The 27,815-nt window shown below is 45.2% G+C and overlaps 1 protein-coding gene and 1 long non-coding RNA gene across 2 annotated transcripts in view; one reads left to right on the top strand and one right to left on the bottom strand.

Moving 5' to 3' along the window:
• The window catches only part of WDR1 (WD repeat domain 1), a 108,083-nt gene that overhangs the window by 63,338 nt on the left and 16,930 nt on the right, over positions 1–27,815 (top strand). Inside the window, exons 8-11 of the mRNA XM_068277506.1 lie at positions 3,345–3,578; positions 4,920–5,009; positions 12,180–12,334; positions 13,996–14,083. Of these exons, the coding sequence (XP_068133607.1) occupies positions 3,345–3,578; positions 4,920–5,009; positions 12,180–12,334; positions 13,996–14,083 (567 nt within the window). The remainder of the gene's footprint in view (positions 1–3,344; positions 3,579–4,919; positions 5,010–12,179; positions 12,335–13,995; positions 14,084–27,815) is intronic.
• LOC137564113 (uncharacterized) overlaps positions 1–27,815 on the bottom strand; it is a 51,386-nt gene that overhangs the window by 7,144 nt on the left and 16,427 nt on the right. The window lies entirely within an intron of this gene.

The raw sequence follows: 27,815 nt of genomic DNA, 5'->3' as shown, positions 1-27,815 counted from the left end.
ACGATAAACATGCTACTGATCACGGTGAAAATAAATGTTAATTTTATTAAAGGACTAGTAGACCTAAGCCCGTTACTATAACGCGCTCTAGGTCTGTCTTATGACCCCTGCTCCTCCTGTCCCAACGGCTGTCTGTGATGCACATGCGCAAACGCACGGACACAGGGACAAAGGAGGATGCAGGGACACTTGCTTATTATTGTATAGAATACCTAAGCTTTCCGGATTTTTCAAAACTGAGGAGCAGGTATGTGCACCAAGCAGTCCTTATGCCCACTGACCTCACGAGTATGTAGTGTGCATGCGCAAAGCGCTCCCGGTCACCGGCGCGACCATGGATGCGCTTCGCCGGGCAACGCTGGTGCACTGCTTACTGACCCTGACCAACGAGGAAGTTGCTACGGCGGCCTTTACAAGATAAGAGTGGAGAGGAACAGGGAAAGTGGGCGGCATCAGAACCGCTTCTTGCACATGTCATCTTCCCCGTTTTTTAGGTAAGCTAAGGCATAAAGACTGTAGAATTAGATGAGTTTTCATGTACTTGTGGGAATGCCCAAAACATGCTTCTCTTGAGGTGGCCATACATCCTGGCAATTTTGTGGATGATTGGCCATCCTTTTCGATAATTATCTAATTGGCTGAAAACCTGTGCTGCAACAAGAATGACCGATCGATTCAACCAATTTCAGGCCCAAGTCAGTTGAATGTATCAATCGAGCAAGCTAGAAAATCTTGTGCTGACGCGGGCAATCAGGTGTGCGGTGGTAACTGGGATGAACACAGCAGAACTCTAGCCACTGTCCGGTTACCTGCTGCATACAGCTTTAGCGCGCGCCAGTCACATAGGACCAGAATACGGAAGAGGAGCATGTGGTCTTGCATCGGGACAAGTGAGATTTTAATGCACGGACATCAGAGGGGCACATTAACAATGATAGGGGGGATGACAGTGGCGGAGGCTGCATCACAAGGCTGATTCCCAAACCATTTCATTCTGAAATGGGCTGCGGTGTATGAGCAGCCCACAGATCTCTAGCCTATCAGATTTGATCAGCTAGAGATTTGTCTCTTGCTCGATCTGCCCATCGATAGATGTATGGGCACCTTTAAGGTTGCATTTGTTAACATTTTACCTTTGCCATAAATATTGCTTTAAATGCTGATTACTTCAATTAATATTGTTGACAAACCCAATGTTTTTGGAACACTTGTACGTAAAACAAGCTTGCTCTGGGACAGAATGTTTCCTGAGGATTACATTCCTGGTAGAAAACCGAAGGCTGCCAGAGCAGCAGACAAAATAAAGCGGAGAACTTCAAGCTGCATAAAAGGCCATAAGTCTTCTGTACAAAATGTGTTGTGCAAAGAGAACCTGTCTGATGCAAGGAGCTTTAGCACTACAGTAATGATTATAGGCATTACAAGTCCTTATTAAATATGAGTAACCAATAAAAAAAAGCTCATTTGTTAATCTCCTACACATTTGGTTGATATTAAAATGCATCTTAACAGATGGAACTAGAAAAATTAGAATATCGTGCAAAAGTCCATTTATTTCAGCAATTCAATTTAAAGGGATACTGTAGGGGGGTCGGGGGAAAATGAGCTGAACTTACCCGGGGCTTCTAATGGTCCCCCGCAGACATCCTGTGTTGGCGCAGCCACTCCCCAATGCTCCGGCCCCGCCTCCGGTTCACTTCTGGAATTTCTGACTTTAAAGTCAGAAAACCACTGCGCCTGCGTTGCCGTGTCCTCGCTCCCGCTGATGTCACCAGGAGTGTACTGCGCAGACACAGACCATACTGGGCCTGCTCTGTGCGCTCTTGATGACATCAGCGGGATCGAGGACACGGCAACGCAGGCGCAGTGGTTTTCTGACTTTAAAGTCAGAAATTCCAGAAGTGAACCGGAGGCGGGGCCGGAGCATCGGTGAGTGGCTGCACGGGCACAGGATGTCTGCGGGGGACCATTAGAAGCCCCGGGTAAGTTCAGCTCATTTTCCCCCGACCCCCCCCCCCCCCCCCCTACAGTATCCCTTGAAAAGGTGAAACTAATATATGAAATAGATTCATTAAATGCAAATCAAGATATTTCAAGCCTTTTGTGTGCTATAATGGGGAGGATTAGGACAAACTACTTGTTAAAAGCCCAACATTTCAGACCTTTAGAATATTGTGAAAATGCTCAAAGTGCCAGACTCTAATCAACGAGCTTAATGGACACGTATTGCTACATAAAAATGGAACGTGGATTTACCTGGGGCTTCCTCCAGCCCCCCTGTAGCCTGCAAGGTCCCCCAGTGTCCTGATCCCCCTCCGTGGTCCTGGATCCAGTAATCCGGTGACTTCCCCTGAAGTTGTCGTCAGGCCGGAGTAAGAGTCCTGCGCATGCATGGTTCAGTTTTAGAGAACCGCGCATGCGCAGGACTCTTACACCTGCCAGTGTGATGACTACTTCAGCCGAAATTACCAGATTACCGGAGCCAGTTTCCCAAGAGCAAAATATAATTAAAGTAAGAAAAGTAAATATTGAAATGAAGTTAATCAGGAACAACTTACTTTGAGTGATTATTTTGCTTGTAAATGTGCTGAGAGGTTATTTTTATCAATTCGGTGATAACTATGTCATTTATGAGATTTGTGAATCGATCCCATTGTGTAGGTAACCTCTTGTACTACATGGTGGTGGTAAAATTGGTCAGTGATTGACCAATCATAATTGAAAAAAATTGTACCAGGCTTAAACTGGATCCGAGATGAATTTTTACTCATTGCATAATTGTGTTCCTTTCCTATTGTTTATAGGGCATTCCTCAAGCCAAATAATTTTTTTGTTTTAGTACTCTAATTCCCTGTAAACTAAGCAAGCCACGCCCACAGGTTTTCAGAGAGCCTTGGCAATAGCAAGGGCTCATGGGAGCTCAGCCTGGGCAGGAGGAGGGGAAGGTTTTACTAGCCAGAGATTTCAGAGGCAGAGGGGAGGAGGAGGGATTAGGTATTTTTTGCTCAAGATGCGGATAAGCCTGCCTCTGTGTAATGCTTACAAACAACATGGCGGCTCTCATTGTATCACAGGAAGAAATAATCCTATTCTATTAAAGCTGTTTGCAGCTAGATTTGCTGTTTAAACTATCTATCTAAACTTTAGATAAGATATATAGACAAGTTACTTGTTTTAGTTAGTTTTTCATCTCGGATCCGCTTTAAGAGTTAATTAAAACAAAAATATAAGCCTTGAATTGGTCTCTGTGTATTTCTTTCCTTATGATCAGTCTATATGCATTCCGTGATGGTTGCTGTACAGCTGAGACTGTTCTGATAAAGTGGTTTCTGTTTCCTCTGCAGATTAGCTGGAGTGCTGACAGCACCCAACTCTTGTCTGCATCTGGGGACAAAACTGCAAAAATCTGGGATGTTGCGGCTAACTCAGCAGTCACCACGTTCACGTTTGGCACGGAAACGCTGGATCAGCAACTGGGATGCTTGTGGCAGAAGGATTACTTGCTGACTGTTTCTCTGTCTGGCTATATCAATTATCTGGACAAAAACAACCCCAGCAGACCTCAGCGTGTCATAAAGGTACAGTGTGTTCATAAAGTTGTATAGGAACTTATGCTATAATGCTGTGTATCTATGCTTACATGCTCTGTACATTTTGCTTTGGTTAGGAAGTGCCTAAAACTGTTTCAGGCATGTGTCTACATTTCTTCTATTCACAGGGCATAAGAGTCTGTGATTTCGTGAGGAGTATTTCTCAATCTCCTTTCCTGTACGTTTCTAAAGTCTATATCTGAGCTAACCAAAAATCTGATATTTTCCATGCCAGTGTTGCTACAAAGAGCTCTGCACTTCTTTGGAAAGATCACGTTATTGTATTTACTCTGCACAAATCCAAAACACTTTAGGCCCCTTTTACACTTGCAAGGTAAACCTGCACTACCCTATTTTACTGTAAGGGGCCGCAAAAGCAATGAGTCTTTATGGAGGCTTTCACACATCTGAGCCGAAAGCAAGGGAAGGAGTGCGTTACCTCAAGCATTGCACTTAACACACGGTGCCTGGGGTAATCCGACTAATGCGATGCACGTAGTGTAAACGATGGAGCACAGTGTGCATGCTCTGACCGATGGGAATCCAGTGATGTATTTCCTGTCCAGCAGGGACTACTTCACTGAGTGGGGGTGGCGCTAGGCATATTACCCTGTCAGCGCACTTTGCTACTGGTCATATGATTGTCGTTTTACACACCTTGGTAGTGTGTCGTTGGGTTGATTGACTTTACTTGCCTATGGGGGTTTCTCTTCTGCTCCTGCCCCCCTCCCCCATGTTCTGTGTGGGATGTGCCATCTTCCCCAGGGAGAGACTGCAGCTACAGCATTTTGAAGCTCCTGCAAAGCATGCCAGAAAATGTACGCTATGTGTACATTTCCCAGCATGCATTGGGGCAGTTATAGGGGCAAGACCCTGTCAGGAGCTTGAATCTGAAGTCTCTCTCCCTGCGAAAGATGGTGAATACCGTATAGATGGCGGCCAGAGGACGACTGACGGCGGCATATTTAGCCGATGCTAAATTCTTTTCTGCAACCAAGCAGAAAATAATTTGGCATTGGTTCTCGTCGTCTCACCACGTTTTGAGCCCCTAGGGGACACGGAACCGCTGCTGCTGGACGCTGCATGCAGCACCTTGGGATTTTGGATCAACTGCGACTTTCACACTATGGCCAGCAAATGACTGTAAACTAATTTAGATGAGCACACCCATTCATTTCAATGCCGGATGTGGTTGATCCTGGCGGTAAAGTAATAAGGCTGCCATAGTGACCTAATGAAACATCACCAGGTTTTTCTTCTTCCTCGAGCAGCATCAGATCAGTGTATTGAAGTTTGGTGTGTTTTTAATGCCCATGATTATTTCTGCAGGGTCACAGCAAGTCAATCCAGTGCATGACTGTTCACCACCTGGACGGCCGACCAACCATTTACACTGGCAGCCATGATGGACATATCAATATCCTTTCGTGTGTGTGTGTGTGTTCACTTTGTGTTGGGATAGGTTCACAGTGAGGAGTTGCGCTCTTGCTTTACAGGCAGTGCTCCACTGTGAATCTAAAATCATGCAGTCAGTGCTTCACTGTTAAAGTGGATTCGAGATAAACTTTTACTCTAAACAAAACAAGCCTCGCCCACATGGCTTATGAGAGCTCAGTCTGGGCAGGAGGAGGTTACTAGCCAGAGATTTTAGAGGAGGAGAGGGGGGGAGTTAAGTTTTACAGGCTGTGGGTTGGAGATGCAGAGCAGCTTGCCTGTGTGTAATGTGACAAACAGAACAGGGCCGCTCCTTATTGTATCACAGGAAGAAATAATCACATACCGTTAAAGAGACTCCGTAACAAAAATTGCATCCTGTTTTTTTATCATCCTACAAGTTCCAAAAGCTATTCTAATGTGTTCTGGCTAACTGCAGCACTTTATACTATCACTGTCTCTGTAATAAATCAATGTATCTTTCCCCTGTCAGACTTGTCGGCCTGTGTCTGGAAGGCTGCCAAGTTCTTCAGTGTTGTGGTTCTGCTATGAACTCACCCTTCCAGGCCCCTCTCTGCACACTGCCTGTGTGTTTGTTATTTAGATTAGAGCAGCTTCTCTCTTCTCTCTTATCTTTTACAAGCTGGATAAATCCTCCTCTGAGCTGGCTGGGCTTTCACATACTGAGGAATTACAAACAAGGGCAAAGCTGTTTGCAGGAAGAAAAGAGCAGCCTGAAACTTCAGTGCATGGGGGAAAGAAACACACAAATGATCTCTTGAGATTCAAAAGGAATGCTGTATACAGCCTGCTTGTGTATGGATGTATTTTTTTATGTGTGGACATACTGTACATCAACCTACTTCCTGTTTTGGTGGCCATTTTGTTTGTTTACAAACCTTTTTAAAACAGTTTTTAACCACTTTTAACGCGGCGAGGAGCGGCGAAATTGTGACAGAGGGTAATAGGAGATGTCCCCTAACGCACTGGTATGTTTACTTTTGAGCGATTTTAACAATACAGATTCTCTTTAAAACTGTTTGCAGCTAGATTTAGATAAGATATAGACAAGTTACTTGTTAAAGATAGTTTTTCATCTCGAATCCGCTTTAACACACACTTTTTTGTGGTTGCACACTGCGTTAAAAATGTCACACCCTTCCCACCACACTGTCAATGGGGCATAGATGGTGCATTGCGGTGCGCAAAGTCACGTCACTATGCACCACTGTGAGCGTAACCTCACTTAGAAGAACTGTAGTGAAATTCATGTAATAAAATTGCTTATATATTTTTTTAAAATATATTTACAATATTCATTTATAATTCTATTTAGTCGGTGTTAACACATAATCTTTCCTCACCCTTATTTACGTTTTGAAATTTTTCACAGGTGACTATCTTTAGTCCTGTCAGGTGATCTCTGTGGTATATTTGGTTGCTGAGAGTTAGATTTGGTTAGCACTAGGTTTGCTTATCTTCCTACTGTGCAATACAATAAAGTGACCATGGTCCATATTCAGGTAGATTCCTGCTTAAATCCTGCAGCGGTAACTTAAAGGGATACTGTAGGGGGGGTCAGGGGAAAATGAGTTGAAGTTACTCGGGGCTTCTAATGGTCCACCGCAGGCATCCTGTGCCCGCGCAGCCACTCACCGATGCTCCGGCCCCGCCTCCGGTTCACTTTTGGAATTTCATACTTTAAAGTCTGAAAACCACTGCGCCTGCGTTACCGTGTCCTCTCTTCCCCTGATGTCACCAGAAGCGCAGGCACGGACCATACTGGGCCTGCGCAGTATGCTCCTGGTGCCATCAGCGGGAGTGAGGACACGGCAACGCAGGCGCAGTGGATTTCAGACTTCAAAGTCTGAAATTCCAGAAGTGAACCTGAGGCGGGGCTGGAGAATTGGGGAGTGGCTGCGTGAGCACAGGATGTCTGTGGGGGACCATTAGAAGCCCCGGGTAATTTCAATTCCTTTTCCCCTGACACCCCCCCCCCCCCCCCTACAGTGTCCCTTTAATTGGGAGCAATACCTTTTTTACTGCTCTTAGCATTCCTATTACAAACCTTTCTCTCATAAGTGTTCTTTATCTGTAGAACTAATCCTAGATAGAGCTGTCCTGGAGTCCCAAATGTCTTAATTTTGTTGGAAGGGTTAAAAAATCTAGAATTTTTAAATTTGAGTTGTATTAAATATCTGAGCTAAATACTTGCTGTTCTTTCAGCTTCCATGCAGAGAACTGGTGACCTGTTAAATGTTTTATCTCAATCCTGCTATCATGTTTGCACAGCCACACAGAGGTTTTTTGACTTCTAATTAGTTTTCAAGAGCGCTCCCACTGCGGTTTCACTTCCCTGAAGGCTGACACAAAGGACTGGTATATTCACCCTTGCAATGAGAAAAATATAAAAAAAAATCTGGGTTTGTAGTAGGATTGGTGCTATATGTGCACATTTTATCATGCCATGTCATTTCACTTTATGAATTTCCCTGTATTTCCTGTGTTTACACAACCATCTGTTGCATACTCCAGTACTTACAGGCTAGGCTATGTGGTGATTTGGAAGTTTGAAACCGCTTTCCATGATCTCTGCTTTCCTACAGTGTTGTTTTTAAGGTAATCTTAAACCAGGTTATGAACACACCTAGCCTACAAACAGTGAAAATGGCAAATTGTTGGACAGCTCTCATTTGAAGGAATCTGTTCTGTCTGTGCACAGTGGCTGCTTTAGTTCCTGAGAGATGACCTTAAAGACTACCTCTACATATATATATGTAGTCTATGCACTGTATACAGATAAATGAATATACAAAGATTACATTGGTACATTTTGTAGTGTCTAAAGACTCATTTTATATCTGTAGTAGCACTTCCATCTTTTTCCTCATACTGATGCCTTACAAGTACACCCTCAGCATTTTGTCCTCTCCTACAACCTTGTGACCTCCCCTTCGTGCAAATATGCCCGTGAAATCCCCTTTACTTTTCACCATATACATGCTGCCACTTGGAGAAATCATACAAAAACATGGCCTGACATATCATTGCTATGCTGATGACACCCAGCTATATTTGTCATTCAAACCTGGCGTCACAGACCCTACTCCACAAATAAACGCATGCTTAGCTGAGCTTCAGGAGTGAATGAATAATGATTGGCTAAAACTTAATGCTGACAAAACTGAGGTTCTTGTTATCGAGGGCCAGGGCTCAACAGCAAAGCAGCCCCAGTCTCAACCAACACCGCTAAGGATAGGGAGCTCAGACCTGAACAACTCAAGACTGTGTGCGCAGCCTGGGAGTACTGATTGATGGGAAATTAAGCTTCAGGAATCAAATCTCAGCTGTTGTGAAACATTCCTTCTTTCACCTAAGGAATATTGCAAGGATTAAACACCTAATTCCTTCAGAGGATCTTCCAACCCTAGTTCATGCCTTCGTCACATCAAGGTTAGACTACTGCAACGTCCTCTACACAGGCCTGCATAAGAGAGACTTACTCCGCCTGCAATTAGTACAGAATGCCGCCGCAAGGCTATTAACGAGCCAACCCCGCTATTGCCACATAACACCAACCCTGTGCTCACTCCACTGGCTACTGATAAAATGGAGAATTCTGTTTAAGATTGCCTTACTGACATTCAAATCCTTGCACAATCTGGGCCCTGGATACCTGAAGGACTTGTTGCAACTGCATCACACCCCCCCACAATCTTAGATCAAAAGGACGTAACACCTTGGTCACCCCCAGAGTCCACCTCAAAACCTTTGGAGACAGAGCCTTTTGTCATGCTGCCCCTACACTTTGGAACTCCCTGCCACACCCAATCAGGACAGCTCCATCCCTGTAAGCATTTAAGTCTAAACTGAAAACCTACCTCTTCAGTCTGGCATTCATAACCATCTGACTATATCCTCTGTAACACAACCCAGCCTGCCGGATGAGCGAAAATGCAAATATTCTTTTCGCCGAATTTTCGCGAAAATAAGTACTATTTTCGTTTCGAAAGGCGAAAATTCGCCGAATATTTTCGCATTAATTTTCGCCTAAAGTCCGTTTTTTTTCGCGTTGAATTTCTAAGCCCCCTTACAAGCTAGAATCACCAAATTTGCAGGGTATATTAAGGAGATATGTGGGTACAAGAGGAAAAAGAAATTTTTTAAAAAGACCTTATAGTTTTTGAGAAAATCGACTTTAAAGTGTCAAAGGAAAAAAGTATACATTTAAATGCAGTAAATGACAGTTACTGTAGCAAACCTAGCAGTAGTGTAAATTTACTAATATCAAAAGAAAGGGCCAAGTGTAAGTGCCATGGGCTAAGTGCCAAGTGCAAACTGCCAAGTGCAAAGGGCTGAGTGCCAAGTGCAAAGGGCCAAGTGCCAAGAGCAAGTGCCAAGTGCAAAGGGCCAAGTGCCAAGAGCAAGTGCCAAGTGCAAAGGGCCAAGTGCCAAGTGCAAAGGTCCAAGTGCAAAGTGCAAACGGCCAAGTGCAAAGGGCCAAGGGTCAAATGCAAAGGGCCAAGTGCAAAGAGCCCTTGGCTCTTGGCCCTTTGCCTTTGCACTTAACCCTTTTCATTTGACACTTGGCCCTTTGCACTTGCACTTGGCCCTTTGCACTTGGCCCTTTGCCTTTGCACTTTGCCTTGGCACTTGGCCCTTTGCACTTGCAATTGGCCCTTTGCCTTTGCACTTGGCCCTTTGCACTTGGCCCTTTGCACTTGGCCCTTTGCACTTGGCCCTTTGCACTTGGCTCTTTGCACATGCAATTGGCCATTTGCACTTGGGCCTTTGCACTTGGCCCTTTGCACTTGGGCCTTTGCCCTTGCATTTGGCCCTTTGCACTTGGCCCTTTGAACTTGCACTTGGCCCTTTGCACTTGGCCCTTTGCACTTGACACTTGACCCTTTCTTTTGATATTAGTAATTTTACACTACCTCTAGGTTTGCTTAACCTCCCCGGCGTTCAATTTTCCCAGGATTTCTTTGCAAACAGTGATAAAATTTATTTTTAAAACTTTTTTTTTTCCTGTAACTTGCCAAAATGTGTCAAGCAAGGGTCTAGTATACAGTGCAGGAGAGTATTGATGTGTATGTACGTTTATACTGTTCATAACATGTTTTTATGGATGGACATTTCTGTCCATACCGCTGGGGAGGTTAAAGGGATACTGTAGGGGGGGTCGGGGGAAAATGAGTTGAAGTTACCTGGGGCGTCTAATGGTCCCCGCAGGCATCCTGTGCCCGCGCAGCCACTCCCCAATGCTCCGGCCCTGCCTCCGGTTCACTTCTGGAATTTCAGACTTTAAAGTCTGAAAACCACTGCGCCTGCGTTGCCGTGTCCTCGCTTCCCCTGATGTCACCAGGAGCACACGGCGGAAGCACAGACCATACTGGGCCTGCGCAGTATGCTCCTGGTACCATCAGCGGGAGTGAGGACACGGCAACGCAGGCGCAGTGGTTTTCAGACTTTAAAGTCTGAAATTCCAGAAGTGAACCAGAGGCGGGGCCGGAGCATTGGGGAGTGGCTGCGTGGGCACAGGATATCTGTGGGGGACCATTAGAACCCCCGGGTAACTTCAACTCATTTTACCCCGACCCCCTCCAACAGTATCCCTTTAAAGGGAACCTTAACTGAACGGGGGGTAAAGAGTTTCACTTACCTGGGGCTATTACCAGCCCCCTGCAGCAGTCCTGTGTCCTCGGCGCCGCTCTGGAATCCTCTGGTCCCCCGCTGTCACTCAGTTTCGTTTTTGACGACTCACCAGTCGCCGGCCGCCATGCGTATTATTGGACGCATTCACCAATGCAATTAGCGCTATTGCGGACCGCAGCGCGTACAAAAATACGCGTTGCCGCATTCCGCATGCGTAGATATGCGGCAACACGTATTTTTGTGCGCGTTGCGGTCCGCAATAGCGCTAATTGCATTGATGTACGCAGCGCATACAAAAATACGCGTTGCCGCATTCCGCATGCGTAGATATGCGCCAACGCGTATTTTTGTATGCGTTGCGGTCCGCAATAGCGCTAATTGCATTGGTGAATGCGTCCAATAATACGCATGGCGGCCGGCGACTGGTGAGTCGTCAAAAACGAAACTAAGTGACAGCGGGGGACCAGAGGATTCCAGAGCGGCGCCGAGGGCACAGGACTGCTGCAGGGGGCTGGTAATAGCCCCAGGTAAGTGAAACTCTTTACCCCACGTTCAGTTAAGGTTCCCTTTAAGTAACTGTCATTTACTGCATTTAAATGTATACTTTTTTCCTTTGAAACTTTAAAATCGATTTTCTCAAAAACTATAAGGTCTTTTTAAAAAATTTCTTTTTCCTCTTGTACCCACATATCTCTTTAATATACCCTGCAAATTTGGTGATTCTAGCTTTTAAGGGGGCTTAGATATTCAACGCGAAAAAAACGGACTTTAGGCGAAAATTAATGCGAAAACATTAATGCGAAATTTCGCCTTTTGAAACGAAAATAGTACTTATTTTCGCGAAAATTCGGCGAAATCGAAAATGGGATTTTCGATGCGAAAATGGCTTTGGCGAAAATTCGCAAGCAACACTGATCTGAGACACAACTATGCGCTTTGAGTCCTATGGGAGAAAAGCGCTTTACAAATGTTATTGAATTGTACATGCTTTGTACAGATTATGGGCTGGGCTGATGACCTTGTAAAAGCCAGACTTGTTTGGTACAGCACTTGGGAGTAAAAAGTGAGAAAAAGCAGAGTGATTATAAAGATAAGATATCTGCGACAGCATGCTATAATTCTTATCCCAGATGTCTGCCTGGATCATCAGATTGCATCTCCCCTCACTGTGGGTGTGGGCTTGGGAGCAGGACGTGGGGGGGCGGGGGGAAGCAGTCATGACATCAATCCCCCAGCATCCTTTGCACTCATGGCTAGGAAAGATGATAAAAAAATAAAAATTGCCAGGTCCTGATTTCAGATAGTGGGCAGGGATTCCAAGACCATATGTGGAATACAGATCCTGAGGGTCAGAAAATCCATACTTTATTATGTGTGATTTTAATAGACCTTGCCACCTTATTAGGTTTTAAAGCAAAGTGTAATTAATAATTTAGCTACTCTTTAAAATCTTATTCTTGCTATACCTGTGTGTCTTTTCCTTAATGATTGTATGTACATTATTTTGATGGGCATTCTGGGGACAATGACACCTTCACTGGCAAGGGCCATACAAATCAGGTATCCAGCATGGCCGTAGACAGCACCAACCAACTGGTCTCTTGCGGCATGGATGACACTGTGCGCTACACAAACCTCATCAACAAGGCTTACAGGTGAACATGGCTGTTTGGTGTGTGTGTGGGTTTTTTTTTTTTTTTCGGGGGGGGGGGGTTGGTTGTTTTTTGGTGATCCATCTTTGTGCGTTTGGAGCTGGAGAAATTCAGAAGCCAAGTAACCTATATGCAACCCAAATGGCAAGCATATAGCTTTTATGAAATTCTTCAATTGGGTGCACATTTTCCTATCTGTACGTATCCTGAAACTCCCCCCTTCCTGTGTCTGTTGTGAAGATGGCAAGTTTTGCTTTACTTATGGGCCCATATGCAATTAACTTTTTCACTGGAGTTATCTCCTATGAGAATTTTTATCTTCTCTAAAAAATAACTTTTCAGCACTTTACAATTTTTAAGAAAAGTTGGTGCAAAAGTACTATAAAATGTTTTATTTTTATTTTGAGTGTTTTCTTTCTTGCTGGTGGTTTAACCATTTACTGACAACCTAACGTATTAAAACGTCATGCTTACCGCTATTAACAGCAACATGACGTTTTAATACGTCCCGCGTTCCCGCCGCTGCTACCGCCGTGTGTCCGCCGCTACCGCCGCTTTTTCCGTCGGGCTTCCGTGCTGGGTGATTGGGGAAGAGGACCGAACGGTCCTCTACCCAATCGCAGTGCCTGGAGTGAATGGACGTGACAGCGAACAGCGGCTACGTCCATTCACAATAACAGGAAATGTAACAATTAAATAAAGTGAAGAAAAAAAAAAAAGGGAACATTTCCTGAGTGTTCACTAGCGCCATCTTGTGGCCAAAAAGTACATTACACCTACAAAATACATTCATTTTCAAGTACATACAGATCATTAATAAAATAACACTTCCAACCCTCTCCCCCCCAAAAAAAATAACACTTGTAAAAAAAAAAAATCAGCTAAAAAAAATAAATAAATAGTTGCCTTAGGGACTCAGCTTTGTTAATTTATATTTTATGGTGGGAAATTAATTTTAATTTATTACATAGGGGCTTGTAATTCTAGCCAGAATAAAAAAAAACACAACAGAAAAATAACACTTATATTTCAAAACCATATACTGTCGCCATACGTTGTGATAGGGACATCATTTAAACTGTTTAATAATCGGGACAACTTGGCAAATAAACCGTGTTTGTTTTATCCACAGGAGAATGTTTAATTTTAAAACTATAATGGTTGAAAACTGAGAAATGATTTTTTTTCTTTTTTTTCGGTTTTTCTCATTATACGCATATAGAATAAAAAAAATTCTTAGCAAAATGTACTATCCACAGAAAGCCTAATTGGTGGCGAAAAAAAACGAGGTATAGATCATTTTCTTGTGATAAGTAGTAATAAAGTTATTAGGGAATAAAAGGGAGGAGCACTGACAACTGAAAATTGCTCTGGTCCGTTAGGATAAAAACCCTTGGGGGTGAACTGGTTAAAAGGCATTTTATGGCAAGGTGTGAAAATTTCACCTAGGAGAAAACTTGGGTGAAAAAGTGATTTGCATATGGGCCATGGAGTCTGTAGACTTGGAAGTCTCATTTAAAACTGCAGCATGCTTGTTTCATGACTTCGACCTATTGAAGCCAGGAAAAAAAGTATCTTAATGTTGTATTTAAGCCATATGTTGTGCAATAAGAAAATCAGACTTGATGCTCAAACACAATTTTTCTTTCTTTCCCCTCCATTAGCCCCCAGGATGTTGTGAAGCTGGATGTTCAGCCAAAGTGCATTGCTGTGGGCTCTAACGGATACGTTGTGACCATCTGCATTGGCCAGGTACATTGGTTTAAATTGTGGTTTGCTCATTTTTCTTGTGTAGGGTTGCCCCTATGAAACTGTGCTGACTGGACAGGATGGGTTGATGGGGGTACTGGAAAAGTAGATGATGATATTGTTATTATAATAAATATAATTTATCATTAGTGGGCTGTTGGTGGTGACCACCCATATTGGAGTATTTGTATTTAATACAGCAAGGTGTGCATGTTCCAATTCAATCTATAGCAGTCATAGGGCTGGTGCACACCAAGCATTTTTGGTTGCGTTTTCAAAACCGCTGGCGCCTGTGAAACCGCTTGGCAATGTATCTCAATGGGATGCAGGGGCGTATCTACAGGGGTGCACATAGGGCAGTTGCTATGGGCGCCCTTTGTCACTCACCTGGGGGGGGCGCATCCCCAGTAAGCAATTAATCGCCCCTTACTAGGTCGGGTCAGGAGAGCAGCACGGTCTGCGTGTGTGTGCGGCTGCCACAGCTTGCCCATTCACCTCTCGGTTCCTCCCCGCTGCCGCCAGCGTTTGTGGTCGCGGCAGGTCGCCATAGCAACGTCGGCTCCAGTCCGCTCTTCCTCCAATCCACGTGCTGTCTCTCGTCATCATCGGCGACTCCTCCTCCTGAGCGGCTTGCTTCTGAGTGCACTAGCGCAGCAGTGACAGTCCTCCCCGCTGCTCTCCTCTGCCCCAGCGTCTGTCCACGTGGTATTGGTATCCGGGCGGCTGAGACAGAAGTATCAATTCAGGCCTCCTCCGACCTCCGTTCTTCCCTTAGCAAAACCCCTCCTTGTATCAGTGCGTCTCTCTCGAGAGAGGCAGCTGGATGAGTCCGCCCCCACACATCTCCGTACACATTACAACAGTAGCCTGCGGGTGAGTGTGTCCAGCATGGTATGTCTTATTATCCTCCTTGTTCTTGTTCTCCCACGTCCAGCTGGGGGGAGAAACAGCAGGAGAGGTGATTTGCCCGGAGAGGAGAGTTGGCACTTTGCTCTGCTTGTGAAGTGTCGCTTGTCACTGAGCCACAGATAGTATATTATTACAGTTGAGCAATATAGGCTCACTCCGAACAACTGGTGCAGTGTCCTAATCTCCCCTCCTCACTATAATCTTCACCCAGCTGATGTGTAGGCTGTTTATCTAGCAGATAGTACCAGACAGTGATAACATGCCAGCATGAGTGACTTAAGTTTATTAACTTTCTTTCTGCAGTGCAAGGGAGTGGGGGCTCCTGGCTGCCCAAGGAAGGGAACCTTCTGATATGCAGATCTCTGACCAGCTGTGACCTAGGGTCAGCTCTCCTACTGCCACTTCCTTTTCTGGGCTTGATTCTTAAAGGGATACTTAATTAAGCCTGTGTTAAAAAAAATCAGTTTTACTTACCTAAGGCTTCTACCAGCCCCCTGCAGCCGTCCTGTGCCCTCGCAGTCACTCACAGATTCTCCTGTCCCCCACCACCAGGTAGTTTTGTTTCGCCGACAGACCTGGCCATGCGTAACCTTCTTCGTGTTCCCATGCCTGTCGGCAAAAACAAAACTAGCTCGGGCGAGTGACAGGAGGATCTGTGAGTGACTGCGAGGGCACAGGACGGCTGCATGGGGCTGGTAGAAGCCCCAGGTGTGTAAAACTGTTTTTTTTTTTTTTGCACGGGCTTAAGTATCCCTTTAAATATAAAGCTTTACTTACCTGGGGCTTCTTTCAGCACCTAGAAGTCTGTGTGTCACAACAGCACAACACACAGAAAATGGAGACTATATTACACCACGCAGTGAGTTTTTTTTTCAAATTAAAATGTGTGAATAAAAAGGAACCTAAATTGAAACAAACATAAAAAAGGTTCACTTATCTGGGGCTTCCACCAGCCCCCTGCAGCCGCCCTGTGCCTGCGTCATCACAGATTGATCCTCCAGTCCCCTGCCACCACTTAGTTTCGTTCTTGCCAACTGGCCAGTCGATGGCCATTGTGCCTGTGCACCCCTGGCCGCATGTGTCCTCAATCACGCTCCCACCCCTGGGAGCGTCCTGCGCATGCGCAGTAAGTGATTTTGACAGTGGTCATCCACATGGCTGAGTCGGCAAGAAAAAACTTAGTGACAGCGGGGGTCCGGAGACTCGATCTATGATGGCGCAGGCACAAGGCAGCTGCAGTGGGCTTGGTGGAAGCCCCAGGTAAGTGAAACTTTTTTTGTTGTTGCAAATTCAGTTCCCTTTAATTCACACTTTTTTATTTGGGAAAAATAAATCATTGGGGGGGGGAGTTGGTGGGGGATGTTGGGGGGCGCAATTTCAGTATTCGCCATAGGCGCCATCTTCTCTAGATACGCCTCTGATGGGATGGTGCACACCAGCGGCTTGAGGTTTTTAGCAAACTGCAAACGTGGCTCCTGCAGCATTTTTGTAGTTTAACATTGAGGCAAAAACGCATCTGCAAAGTATAGGAAAGTGGAAAACTGCTCTGAAAATCGCTAGATCAGAGCAGTTTTCCAGGCGTTTTTGTTACAGAAGCTGTTAAGTAACAGCTTTACTGTAACTATATATGAAATCTGCTACACAAAAACGCTCCAAAAAACCGCTAGCCATGTTTAGAATCGCTCTGCCTAGAATAGCTCTGAAAATCTGCTTCAAAAACCTCTAGCGTTTTGGAGATCTGCTGGAGGTTTTTGGTGTGCACTGGGCCATAAAAGGATATGCTATTCAAGCTCTGTACGTACAATTGATCAATGTGGGCAATACAATTGTTATAAAGAAAAACCTACAGAGACGTGGAAATTATGAGTGTTTAACGTTTGGAAAAGTTATTATACAATAGCGAGCTAAAGGTGTTCAGAACTGTCTCGCTTGTAGTTCAATCTAGTAGTGTGTCATTCTAGGCCTATACGTAGGCACTGCATTTTGATGGTAGTCCAGTGGTGTTTGTTTTAAAAGCCACCCAATACTTTTTTTTTTTTTTTTATTTATTTCTATGGTCACGTAGCTCACCATGATCCTGTTCTTTGCCTCTTCCGCTTCGGTAGCCATACACTGGTCGATTTGCCATCCGATTCGACCAACAGATAGATCCCTCTCTGATCGAATCTGATCAGAGAGGGATCGTATGGCCACCTTTACTGCAAACAGATTGTGAATTGATTTCAGCCTGAAACCGATCACAATCTGTGGAGCTTACGCCCCCCCACCCCCTGCATACATTACCTGTTCCGCCGGCGCGACTCCCCTGGTCCCGGCTGTCTTCTTTCCGCGCTGGTCTCAGGTCCGTTCCTGCAGCTACTGAACTTCCTGTTCAGGGGAAGTTTACAGTAGAGGGCGCTCTACTGTTTAAACTTCCTGCCGGGACAGGAAGTTCTGTGTAGCCGCAGGAACGGTCCGGAACCCAACGCGGAAAGAAGACAGCCGGGACCAGGGGAGTCTCGCCGGCGGAACAGGTAATGTATACCCGCTGTATTGCGTCGGTCGTCAAGCTATCGACTCACTCCCGACCCGCCGGCGATCGAGGAAAATCACTGTGATCGAATCTGCTGTATATCGGCGGGAAAATCATTAGGTGTATGGGCCCCTTTAGACAGTGTGCCAACACATCTCACTGTTTTGCCTTCTGGGAGGGGGCGTGGCTGTGCAGTTAAACTCCCTACCATTGTGGCCAGGTGGGAATAGCACATGCTGCAACTCTCTCCTTTCCTCCCACATCTCTGTAGGCGGTGTTTAACAGTCACTCACCTTCCCTTATTCTGTCTTAAGGCTGGTGCACACCGAGCGGCTTTTTCAGCGTTTCTGCAGCCGCTTGCGGCTGCGGATCCGCTTGGTCAATGTATCTCAATAGGGTGGTTCACACCAGAGTGGGAGGCGTTTTGCAGAAACGCATACTCCCGGGGTGAGGCATTTTTGGGGATTGTGGATGCGTTTCTGCCTCAATGTTAAGTATAGGAAAAACGCAAACCGCTCTGAAAAGTGCCAGATCAGAGCGGTTTTGCAGGCGTTTTTGTTACAGAAGCTGTTCAGTAACAGCTTTACTGTAACAATATCTGAAATCTACTACACCAAAAACGCTTCACAAAACCGCAAAACGCTAGCTGAAACGCTACAGAAAAAGAAAAAGCGTTTCAAAATCTGCTAGCATTTTGCGGATCTGCTAGTGTTTTTTGATGTGCACCAGGCCTTACTCAGGAGTGGGGGACATCTGCAGTGTTTGAATGGGTGGTGTGCCACAATATACTCTTGGAGCCTTGTTGGTTGTGTACCACTTACAGTGGTGTGAAAAACTATTTGCCCCCTTCCTGATTTCTTATTCTTTTGCATGTTTGTCACACTTAAATGTTTCTGCTCCTCAAAAACCGTTAACTATTAGTCAAAGATAACATAATTGAACACAAAATGCAGTTTTAAATGGTTTTTATTATTTAGTGAGAAAAAAAAAACTCCACATCTACATGGCCCTGTGTGAAAAAGAAATTGCCCCCCTTGTTAAAAAATAACTGCGGTTTATCACACCTGAGTTCAATTTCTGTAGTCACCCCCAGGCCTGATTACTGCCACACCTGTTTAAAGCACCTCAAAAGCTAGAAATCATGCCAAGATCCAAAGAAAATCAGGAACAAATGAGAACAAAAGTAATTGAGATCTATCAGTCTGGTAAAGGTTATAAAGCCATTTCTAAAGCTTTGGGACTCCAGCGAACCACAGTTAGAGCCATTATCCACAAATGGCAAAAACATGGAACAGTGATGAACCTTCCCAGGAGTGGCCGGCCGACCAAAAATTACCCCAAGAGCGCAGAGAAAACTCATCCGAGAGGCCACAAAAGACCCCAGGACAACATCTAAAGAACTGCAGGCCTCACTTGCCTCAATTAAGGTCAGTGTTCACGACTCCACCATAAGAAAGAGACTGGGCAAAAACGGCCTGCATGGGAGATATCCAAGGCACAAACCACTTTTAAGCAAAAAGAACATTAAAGAGGAGCTGTTAGGTATAGGGTCTTAGAGACAAAAAACACATATATCAGTAGCTAAATACTGGCTGTACTTACATTACATATGCATTTCACTGTCCACGTTTGGATTTCACAGAATTTTTATTTAGTATATGCAGAGAATGATGCTCCTGACAGCTCATGGCAGGTTCCATGTTTGTCTGTCTTGTCTGAAGCCAATTGTGATGTTATATCCTCCCTTACCCTGCTTCCTGATTAATTATACATTAGCCCTCCCAAGTCCCAACCCTCAGACACTCCTACCAGTCTCTGGTCTTCTTCTCGGTACACAAGATGCGTTTTCCCGCTCGATCCGCGCGTCAATCGGGATCGATTTGATTATTTCCAACATGTTAATTATGCCAAATCGACGGCAGGAACGATCGAAATCCGAATCGAGCATGTTGGAAATAATCTAATCGACCCGCGGATCGAGCGGGAAAACGCATCGTGTGTATTAGGCACTCAGCGGGGAGCGATCATGTCTGGGTTGCGTGCGATCTCGCTGTCAGTTGGGGTGGGGGGAGCTGTGCGAGCGATTGCGTTGTCAGTCGCGGGGGGTTGCGGGTGATTGCGATGTCGGTCGTTTTGCGGGCGATTGCAATGTTGGTGGTTTGGCTTGCGATTGCAATGTTGGTGGTTTGGCTTGCGATTGCGATGTCGGACGTTTTGCCTACGATTGCGATGTCGGTCGTCTTGCGGGCGATTGCGATGTTAGTTGGTTTTCGTGCAATTGCGATGTCGGTCGGGTGTCACTCGTGGCGGGGAGTGGGCTCCCGACGATTGCTGGTGTCACTCCCGGGGGGGGGGGGGGGGGGTTCCGCCGACTATCGCGGGTGTCACTCTCGGGGGAGGGGGGGGGGGGGTGTTGGTGGAGGTGTGCGCCGACGATCGTGGTTGTCACTCGCGGGGGGTGCCGACAATTGCTGGTATCACTCGCCGGGGTCCGACGATTGCTGGTGCCACTCGCGCGGGGGGGGGGGGGGTGCGCCGATGATCGCGGTTGTCACCCATGGGGGGGGGGGGGGTGAGGGGGGTTGCCACAGGCAGCCTGCAGCTGTCACTCGGGGTGTCTGGATGGGGAGGGAAGGCGAGAGGGACCAGCCAATGAGGCTGCAGCAGGGCTGGAAAGGGAAATGAAGGGGTGGTGCAGGGAGGGCAGTAGAGAGGAAGTAAGACCTTCCCATACTGCTTTGCAGGCTGACTGTGGCCTTTTCAGTCTGATGCGGACTCCTAAACAGCCTGGAGATAAGGAAGGCTGCTATTCAGCCCACAATAGTTTTTTTACTTCAGTATTGATATTTGGCTTCCTTCCACACTGTTTAACACAGGGGAACATAGATAAAAATTACTTGTTTTTGCCTGACAGTTACTCTTTAAGGCTCGTCTCAATTTTTGCTAAAAAAACATCTCAATGATTGGCAAGACTTTTGGGAAAATACCTTGTGGACCGACGAGACAAAAGTTGAACTTTTTGGAAGGTGCGTGTCCCGTTACATCTGGCGTAGAAGTAACACAGCATTTCAGCAAAAGAACATCATACCAACAGTAAAATATGGTGGTGGTAGTGTGATGGTCTGGGGTTGTTTTGCTGCTTCAGGACCTGGAAGGTTTGCTGTGATAGATGGAACCATGAATTCTACTGTCTACCAAAAAATCCTGAAGGAGAATGTCCGGCCATCTGTTCGTCGACTCAAGCTGAAGCGATCTTGGGTGCTGCAGCAGGACAATGACTCAAAACACACCAGCAAATCCACCTCTTAATGGCTGAAGAAAAACAAAATGAAGACTTTGGAGTGGCCTAGTCAGTCCTGACCTGAATCCTATTGAGATGTTGTGGCATGACCTTAAAAAGGTGGTTCATGCTAGAAAACCCTCAAAGCTGAATTACAACAATTCTGCAAAGATGAGTTGGCCAAAATTCCTCCAGAGCGCTGTAAAAGACTCGTTGCAAGTTATCGCAAACGCTTGATTGCAGTTATTGCTGCTAAGGGTGGCCCAACCAGTTATTAGGTTCAGGGGGCAATTTCTTTTTCACACAGGGCCATGTAGGTTTGGAGTTTTTTTTTTCCTCACTAAATAATAACCATCATTTAAAACTGCATTTTGTGTTCAATTATGTTATCTTTGACTAATAGTTAACGGTTTTTGATGAGCAGAAACATTTAAGTGTGACAAACATGCAAAAGAATAAGAAATCAGGAAGGGGGCAAATAGTTTTTTACATCACTGTATGTCTTTGGAGTATACAGGGGGATTTGGTGGAGCAGGCACGTTTAAAGGACAACTGAAGCAAGAGCGATATGGAGGCTGCATATTTACTTTTAAGTAATACCAGTTGCCTGGCTATCCTGCTGATCCTCTGCCTCTAATATTTTTAGCCATAGACCCTGAACAAGCATGCAGCAGATCAGGTGTTTCTGATAAGCTTGTTTGTGGTGTGATTCAGTCACCATTGCAGCCACATAGATGCGCAGGGCTGCCAGGCAACTGGTAATGCTTAAAAGGAAATAAATATGGCAGCCTCCATATACTTCTCAGTTCAGTTGTCCTTTTTAAAGTGGACCAGAACTCAAAACTCCTCTCTGTACTAAAAGATAAACAGCATAATAACCTCCAAACAAAAATCATGCACTTTTTACAGCTGATAACAATATGTCTGCTTCCATGAATCAGGAAGTAGAAACTGCAGATTTATTTTAGGATTTTTAACAGCCTGTGCTTTCAAATGGCCTCATCTGCCATAGGCAGTCATGTGACACGAGGAGATCAAATTACAACTTGTGATTAGACACAAATGAGGGGGAATTAAATAGGCTAAACTCTCTAAATACATACAGAGTGCATTTCTCTTCATTTTTTCCTTCTGTCCTATGCAAGAGTTCAGATCCACTTTAAGACCGAATAAAAAAATCTTGTCAGGGGCTTTGAGTTGTAATAAATTGTTTTGGATAAAACCATGTGAAAATCTGTGTTAATCTTCCTTTTAACCTCCCTGGCGGTATGGACGAGCTGAGTTCGTCCAGCAAAAACTTGCAAAAAACGTTAATGACGAGCTGAGCTTGTCCATACCGACAGGGAGATTTCCTGTTTCTCTGCCCCGCCGGCTGCATTTTTTTTCTCATCAGAGGGATTCCCCAGGATGGCTGGATGCCTGACTGCACGCTGTGGGTAGCGATCTGTGCTATCCACAGCGTGCAGAACAAGCATCCAGCCACCCTAGGGAATCCCTGGGCAGCCAGCGGGGCAGAGAATGTGCAGGGGTTCCCCCTTGTATGCGGAGGCTATGTGGGCGGGGGGATCCCCCTCTGTGCGGGTGGGGGGATCCCCCTTCTATGGTGGCTGTTGTGGGCGGGGATCCCCCTCTGTGCGGGTGGGGGGATCCCCCTTCTATGGTGGCTGTTGTGGGCGGGGATCCCCCTCTGTGCGGGTTGGGGGATCCCCCTTCTATGGTGGCTGTTGCGGGTGGCCTATTCCCCCCCCCCCCCCCCCCCTCCCGATCTCCCCCCTCCCGATCTCCTCCCCCCCCCTCTAATCCCGTGGAGTAAATAGTTGTACTCACCCGAGGGCTTTCTCCAGCGACGCAGCAGCACTTCCTCCTTCATCTCCAAAGTCCCGGTCTCTGTACAGTTACATTACGAGGCTTGATTAGAGGGGGGGGGAGGAGATCGGGAGGGGGGAGATCCGGAGGGAGGGGGGAATAGGCCACCCACAACAGCCACCATAGAAAGGGGTTCCCCCCAGCTGCACAGAGTGGGATCCCCTGCCAGCGCAGCCTCCACATACAAGGGGGAACCCCCACACATTCTCTGCCCCGCTGGCTGCCCAGGGATTCCCTAGGGTGTGCTTGTTCTGCATGCTGTGGGTAGCACAGATAGCTACCCACAGCGTGCTAGGAGGGGGGGGGGGGGGAGGACCGGGAGGGGGACATCTGGCTACCTATATACCTGGCTAAACACCTGGCTCACTATATACCTGGCTAAACACCTGGCTCACTATACATCTGGCTAAACACCTGGCTCGCTATACATCTGGCTAACTATACCTGGCTGCACATCTGGCTAACTATACATCTGGCTAACTATACCTGGCTGCACATCTGGCTAACTATACCTGGCTAACTATACCTGGCTGCACATCTGGCTAACTATACATCTGGGTCTTATACTGACCATTGGCATGCTGATCCCTCGTCGCGTACCTCTGATAGCTTCCCCAGTGTCTTCTTCCATGTCCCTTGGCGGATTTTGATTCTCCCTCGGCGATCACATGTCCCCTGTTGATCGGCGTATATGACACCAGGGTCACACAGCGTCATCAACATCTTGCAGAAAACACTTTTTTTTTTTTTTTTAATTGAATTCAATACAATAACCTGTATTGAATTCAATATCAAAAAAAAATTGGTTGCCAAAAAAAAAAATGCTTGCTAATTATTGGAAATTAATTCAAACACTTTTTGCACGGAAATCCTGGGGAAACTGAACGCCAGGGTGGTTAATAAGCTTCTCCATGCTTCACAGACCTAGATCACCCAGGGCTGCTTTCTAGGACTCTGCAGGCCTGAAGATTATTAAAGAATTGGTGATCTTGTAGACTTGGCCCCTGGTTTCATTAACTTTTCCTCCAGGAGATGTTTGCATCTTATCTATGAATTATCTTTTTGGCACCTTGCTAAATGTGAAAAAGAGCCATTGAGTCAGAAAAATAATATTGAACGTTTACTTAATTACATCTTAAGATGTTCATATGCATCTTATTTTATGTACCTTTCTCCTATGCTGGTGGCTAAAATTGTATTTAGTAAGATGTGAACACTCAGGAAATTTTTTTTTTTTTTTTTTTTTTTTCTGAATCTGGGTCATGTTTTTTTTGTCTTTAGTTGATAAAAGCCTGGAATCTTTCACACCTGAGGCTAGTTTCGGCAATTTACAGCCAAGACCATAGTTGCCGTTTTCTGAGGTAACCTAAAAGTCAATAGACTTTCATTTTACCTTTCACACCTAAAGCAGCTTTTTTGGGCGTTGTTTTGAAGCTCCCCGGAGCTTTTTCAAAGCTGTTTACAGCCAAAGTTGGCTTTTTGCGTTTCAATGATAGTCAATGGAAACCGCCAACTACAGCGTTTTTAAAGCGTTTTACAACTGACTTGACTTATTTTTAAAGCACTAAAAAGACTTTTTCATATGAGCTGTAAAACTCTTTGAAAACGCTGTGTATTGGCATTAAGCAAAAGGCAGCTTCAGCCTTTTCTACCGCAGCCTCTACTGTGAAAGAGCCCTAAGGGGCCCATACATTCTTTAATTCTGCGGCAAATTAAACTTTTGATACAATAATTTAGGAGAATCTGTACCACAACATAGCCTCGCGATCGATTTCTGGGCGAAATCAGTCACAAGGATTGATTGGGGATGACGGGAAATATTGGTATGCATCGGCTCGATCGGTGGTATCTGCATTCAATATCTCAATGACCAGTGGATTCCTTGCCGGTGGCCGTATGTGTTGAAATGCATGGACAGGCAATAGGGGTCTATTCTCAGTGCTGGCAATCTCTGCACAGGGTAAAGCCGAAAAACTGCTCACCCTATTTCTGCACAAACTCCAGGCCCACACATTACTATTCTACCTTTAAGTTGTATCAACTCGGTGGCCGAATTGCGCTTTTTGCTAACTTATGTGGTGCACGGCTGAAACTTCATGCACACAGATCTGGCGCAGAAATGGTCAATAGATCCCTCTTTGATCAGATTCAGTCAGAGAGGGATTTATGTAACAATAGATACACACTATGAGAATTTCTGTCCGCTTTACTGTCAGATCGATTCTTTCCCACAGGTCCGGAAAATCGATCCCAAATCAGATCGTAAATCGATCTGAGAGTAAATACTTCAGAAAATCTCATCGTGTGTACCGAGCATTCAGGTTGATCTGGTAGCGGGTCAATGTACGCCCACTTTTATTAACGCCCTTTTAAGCCATTGTGATAGTTACGCAAGTTAGTGCGGTTGTCTGATTGCATTCCTATGCACTACCCACAGCAGTGTGTGTGTGTGTGTGTGTGTGTGTGTGTGTGTGTGTGTGTGTGTGTGTGTGTGTGTGTGTGTGTGTGTGTGTGTGTGTGTGTGTGTGTGTGTGTGTGTGTGTGTGTGTGTGTGTTTTCATAATTTTTTTTTTTTTTTTTTTTTTTTTTTTTATTGCCTATACAGTTGCACAGATGACATTTTATTTTTGGACAAGAGCCATTCCCCTAAGGTATATCCTAGCAGGTCGTCCATATACAATTATTTTCTATGGGCTGGGAAAACTCATGAAATTCGCAGGCATTTAAACAAAATGGGGGGAAAAAGGTACTGTTTTTGTTTTTCCCTCTAGATCAGGGGTCAGGAGTCTTTTTGGCTGAGAGAGCCATAAATGCCACATATATTTTAGAATGTAATTCCATGAGAGCCATACAATATGTTTCAAACTGGGACAGTAGGGCTCACATCCCTGTTGCCATGGTTATGTGTATACAGTTGATCGTCCGGGCAGCGGAAGTGTCAGACATGTCTTCAGCTTCTTTTGGGTTTCAGCAATTTCCCTGAGAGCCAGACAGGAGAAATACCGACTAACAGCTTGTACAATTTGCTAGCCGACTTGGGGATTGGTTCGCTTTGTAGGATGAGATCCCCGCACTTTGGCCCAATAGGCTGCCTGTCAAGTGACAGGCAGCCTATTGGGCCAATCAAAGTGTGGAGATAACGTCCTACAAAGTCACTGGACCTGACAGGGTTCAGAGTGGGACAATTTGAGCAGCCGTACTTTTTGGGGGAGCACAGTTAGTTCTTAGTGCATGCTACAGCAGTAGCGGGCCTACTTTGAAAATTTTACTTGCGCTGCCACACTAAGCTGAGCTGCTTGTGCAGTGTAGCTTAGTGAATCAACCCCTACTGATTTGTATGTGAGCCAGATGTAGCCATCAAAGGAGGCACATCCGGCTCCCGAGCCATAGGTTTCCTACCCCTGCTCTAGATAAAAGGCTGATTTATTAAAAACACAAATGCATGAAAACAACTAACGCCTATTGCAGAAAAGAGTGTTCCCAGCCTAAAACAAACCTAAATTTAGCCTCTGCCATGCATCACAAAACAAAACTCCATGCTTTTACTAATGCAGAATGTCACTTCACCTTTCTGGACATATCTGAAAAATGTGCATACAGTTTCATACCAGCTGTCATTCCGCTTTCTCCAAGTTCTAAAAATGACACATCCATCATGATTCTAATGAATTCTTGATACCTCAGCACACAAATGAGGGTTACCTCTGTCAGGGAAGCTTATGCTGGGAATACACGGTTCATTTTTGAGCCATTTGGATGGCTCGATAGATAATTTCTGACATGTCCAATTTCCCGTTCGATTGTTTCACTGCTCGAATTTCTCATAGAGGTGAATAGAAAAAGATAATAAAAACGAGTGGAAGATAAGGGAATTGAGCGGCGAACACGATTGAGCGCAGAATCGAGTGGCAGAAATGAACCGTGTATTCCCAGCATAAGAGGTAAAGTAGTCTACACAGCAAGGGGAACAAAGCAGTAGGCACTGTAGACATTCAAGTGAATATTATTAAAACTACTTGAGTGATGTAAACACAAATGTGTGGAATGGTCCTTCAGAGAGAGACTTTCCCCTAGCTGCTGTTTGCCAAAGTGTTCCTAGGCACAGGTATGCTTACACTGCAGGCCTGCTGAAACCTGAACAATGCAGGTGTTTCTAATGGGTATATTATACACAGGCACTGGAAATGTTGGGTTTTAGATGATCCCTTACCTCCTTGTTGAAGCAATCAAAGTGTAAAGATGTCCATGCATCTAGCGATGTGCAGGCAGATCAACCATGAGACCGATCTCGCTGATCAAGTCTCAAGGTGGCCACACACCATACAATTTTTTAAATATCCGTTCAATTTAAGAATTGAAATGTTTCTGATTGTAACATTTCAAAAATATGACCAATGTACCGCACACTTCAGTTCAATTTTGTCCCCAATTATGATAAAAATGATTGGAAAATCTGAGAAAATTGCTAGGGTGTGTATATTAATAAATTGATCAATCTAACATATACCACACAATCTTTAGAAAGATTGAAGAAAAATATCTGGCATCCCAGTTCGATAAAAATGACAAAAAAAACGGGAAATCTGATTGGATTTTTCAGTTGAATGAAAAAAAAAAGCTTTAAATTTTTTTGCGGGAGAACCTATCGTTTTATCGAATTGCCGTAAAATCGGAGCATTTTATTGTATTGTGTGTGGCCACCTTCAGAGAGATCTGTGTCCTCTGGCTGTTACCCCCGTTACTGTGAGTGCTGTACCACATAGCGCTTGTGTGACTTCACACATGCCCCTGGTGCCACATGGTACAGGCACTTGTGGCAAGGGGGATGTCAGAGGAGGCTGCTGGGAGTCATAACAGTCGGACAGGTGAGAATTTTAAGAGCACAGGCGCCAATGGGGGGGAGGGGCATTTTATAGTTGTTACAGCGGCCAGGGGTTCGACACGACAGTTATATTCGATCGAATCATTCTACAGATTTTGTCATAAAACGGATTAAATCATTGTTCAGGCAGACATGTGGCACGTTTGTTTGTTGTTTTAATAAAAATAATCTAATCTGATGATCGGGCTGCAGAATCATTAGATGTATGGCGGCCTTAACACTTTTCTCCAAGACTGATCAGTGCAACACATGTTGTTGCTAACATGATGGCAGAAATATTTGCGTT

This window comes from Hyperolius riggenbachi, chromosome 1 (assembly GCF_040937935.1).
Source record: "Hyperolius riggenbachi isolate aHypRig1 chromosome 1, aHypRig1.pri, whole genome shotgun sequence".
NCBI lineage: Eukaryota > Metazoa > Chordata > Amphibia > Anura > Hyperoliidae > Hyperolius > Hyperolius riggenbachi.
This window is presented reverse-complemented; position numbering and strand designations above follow the sequence as displayed.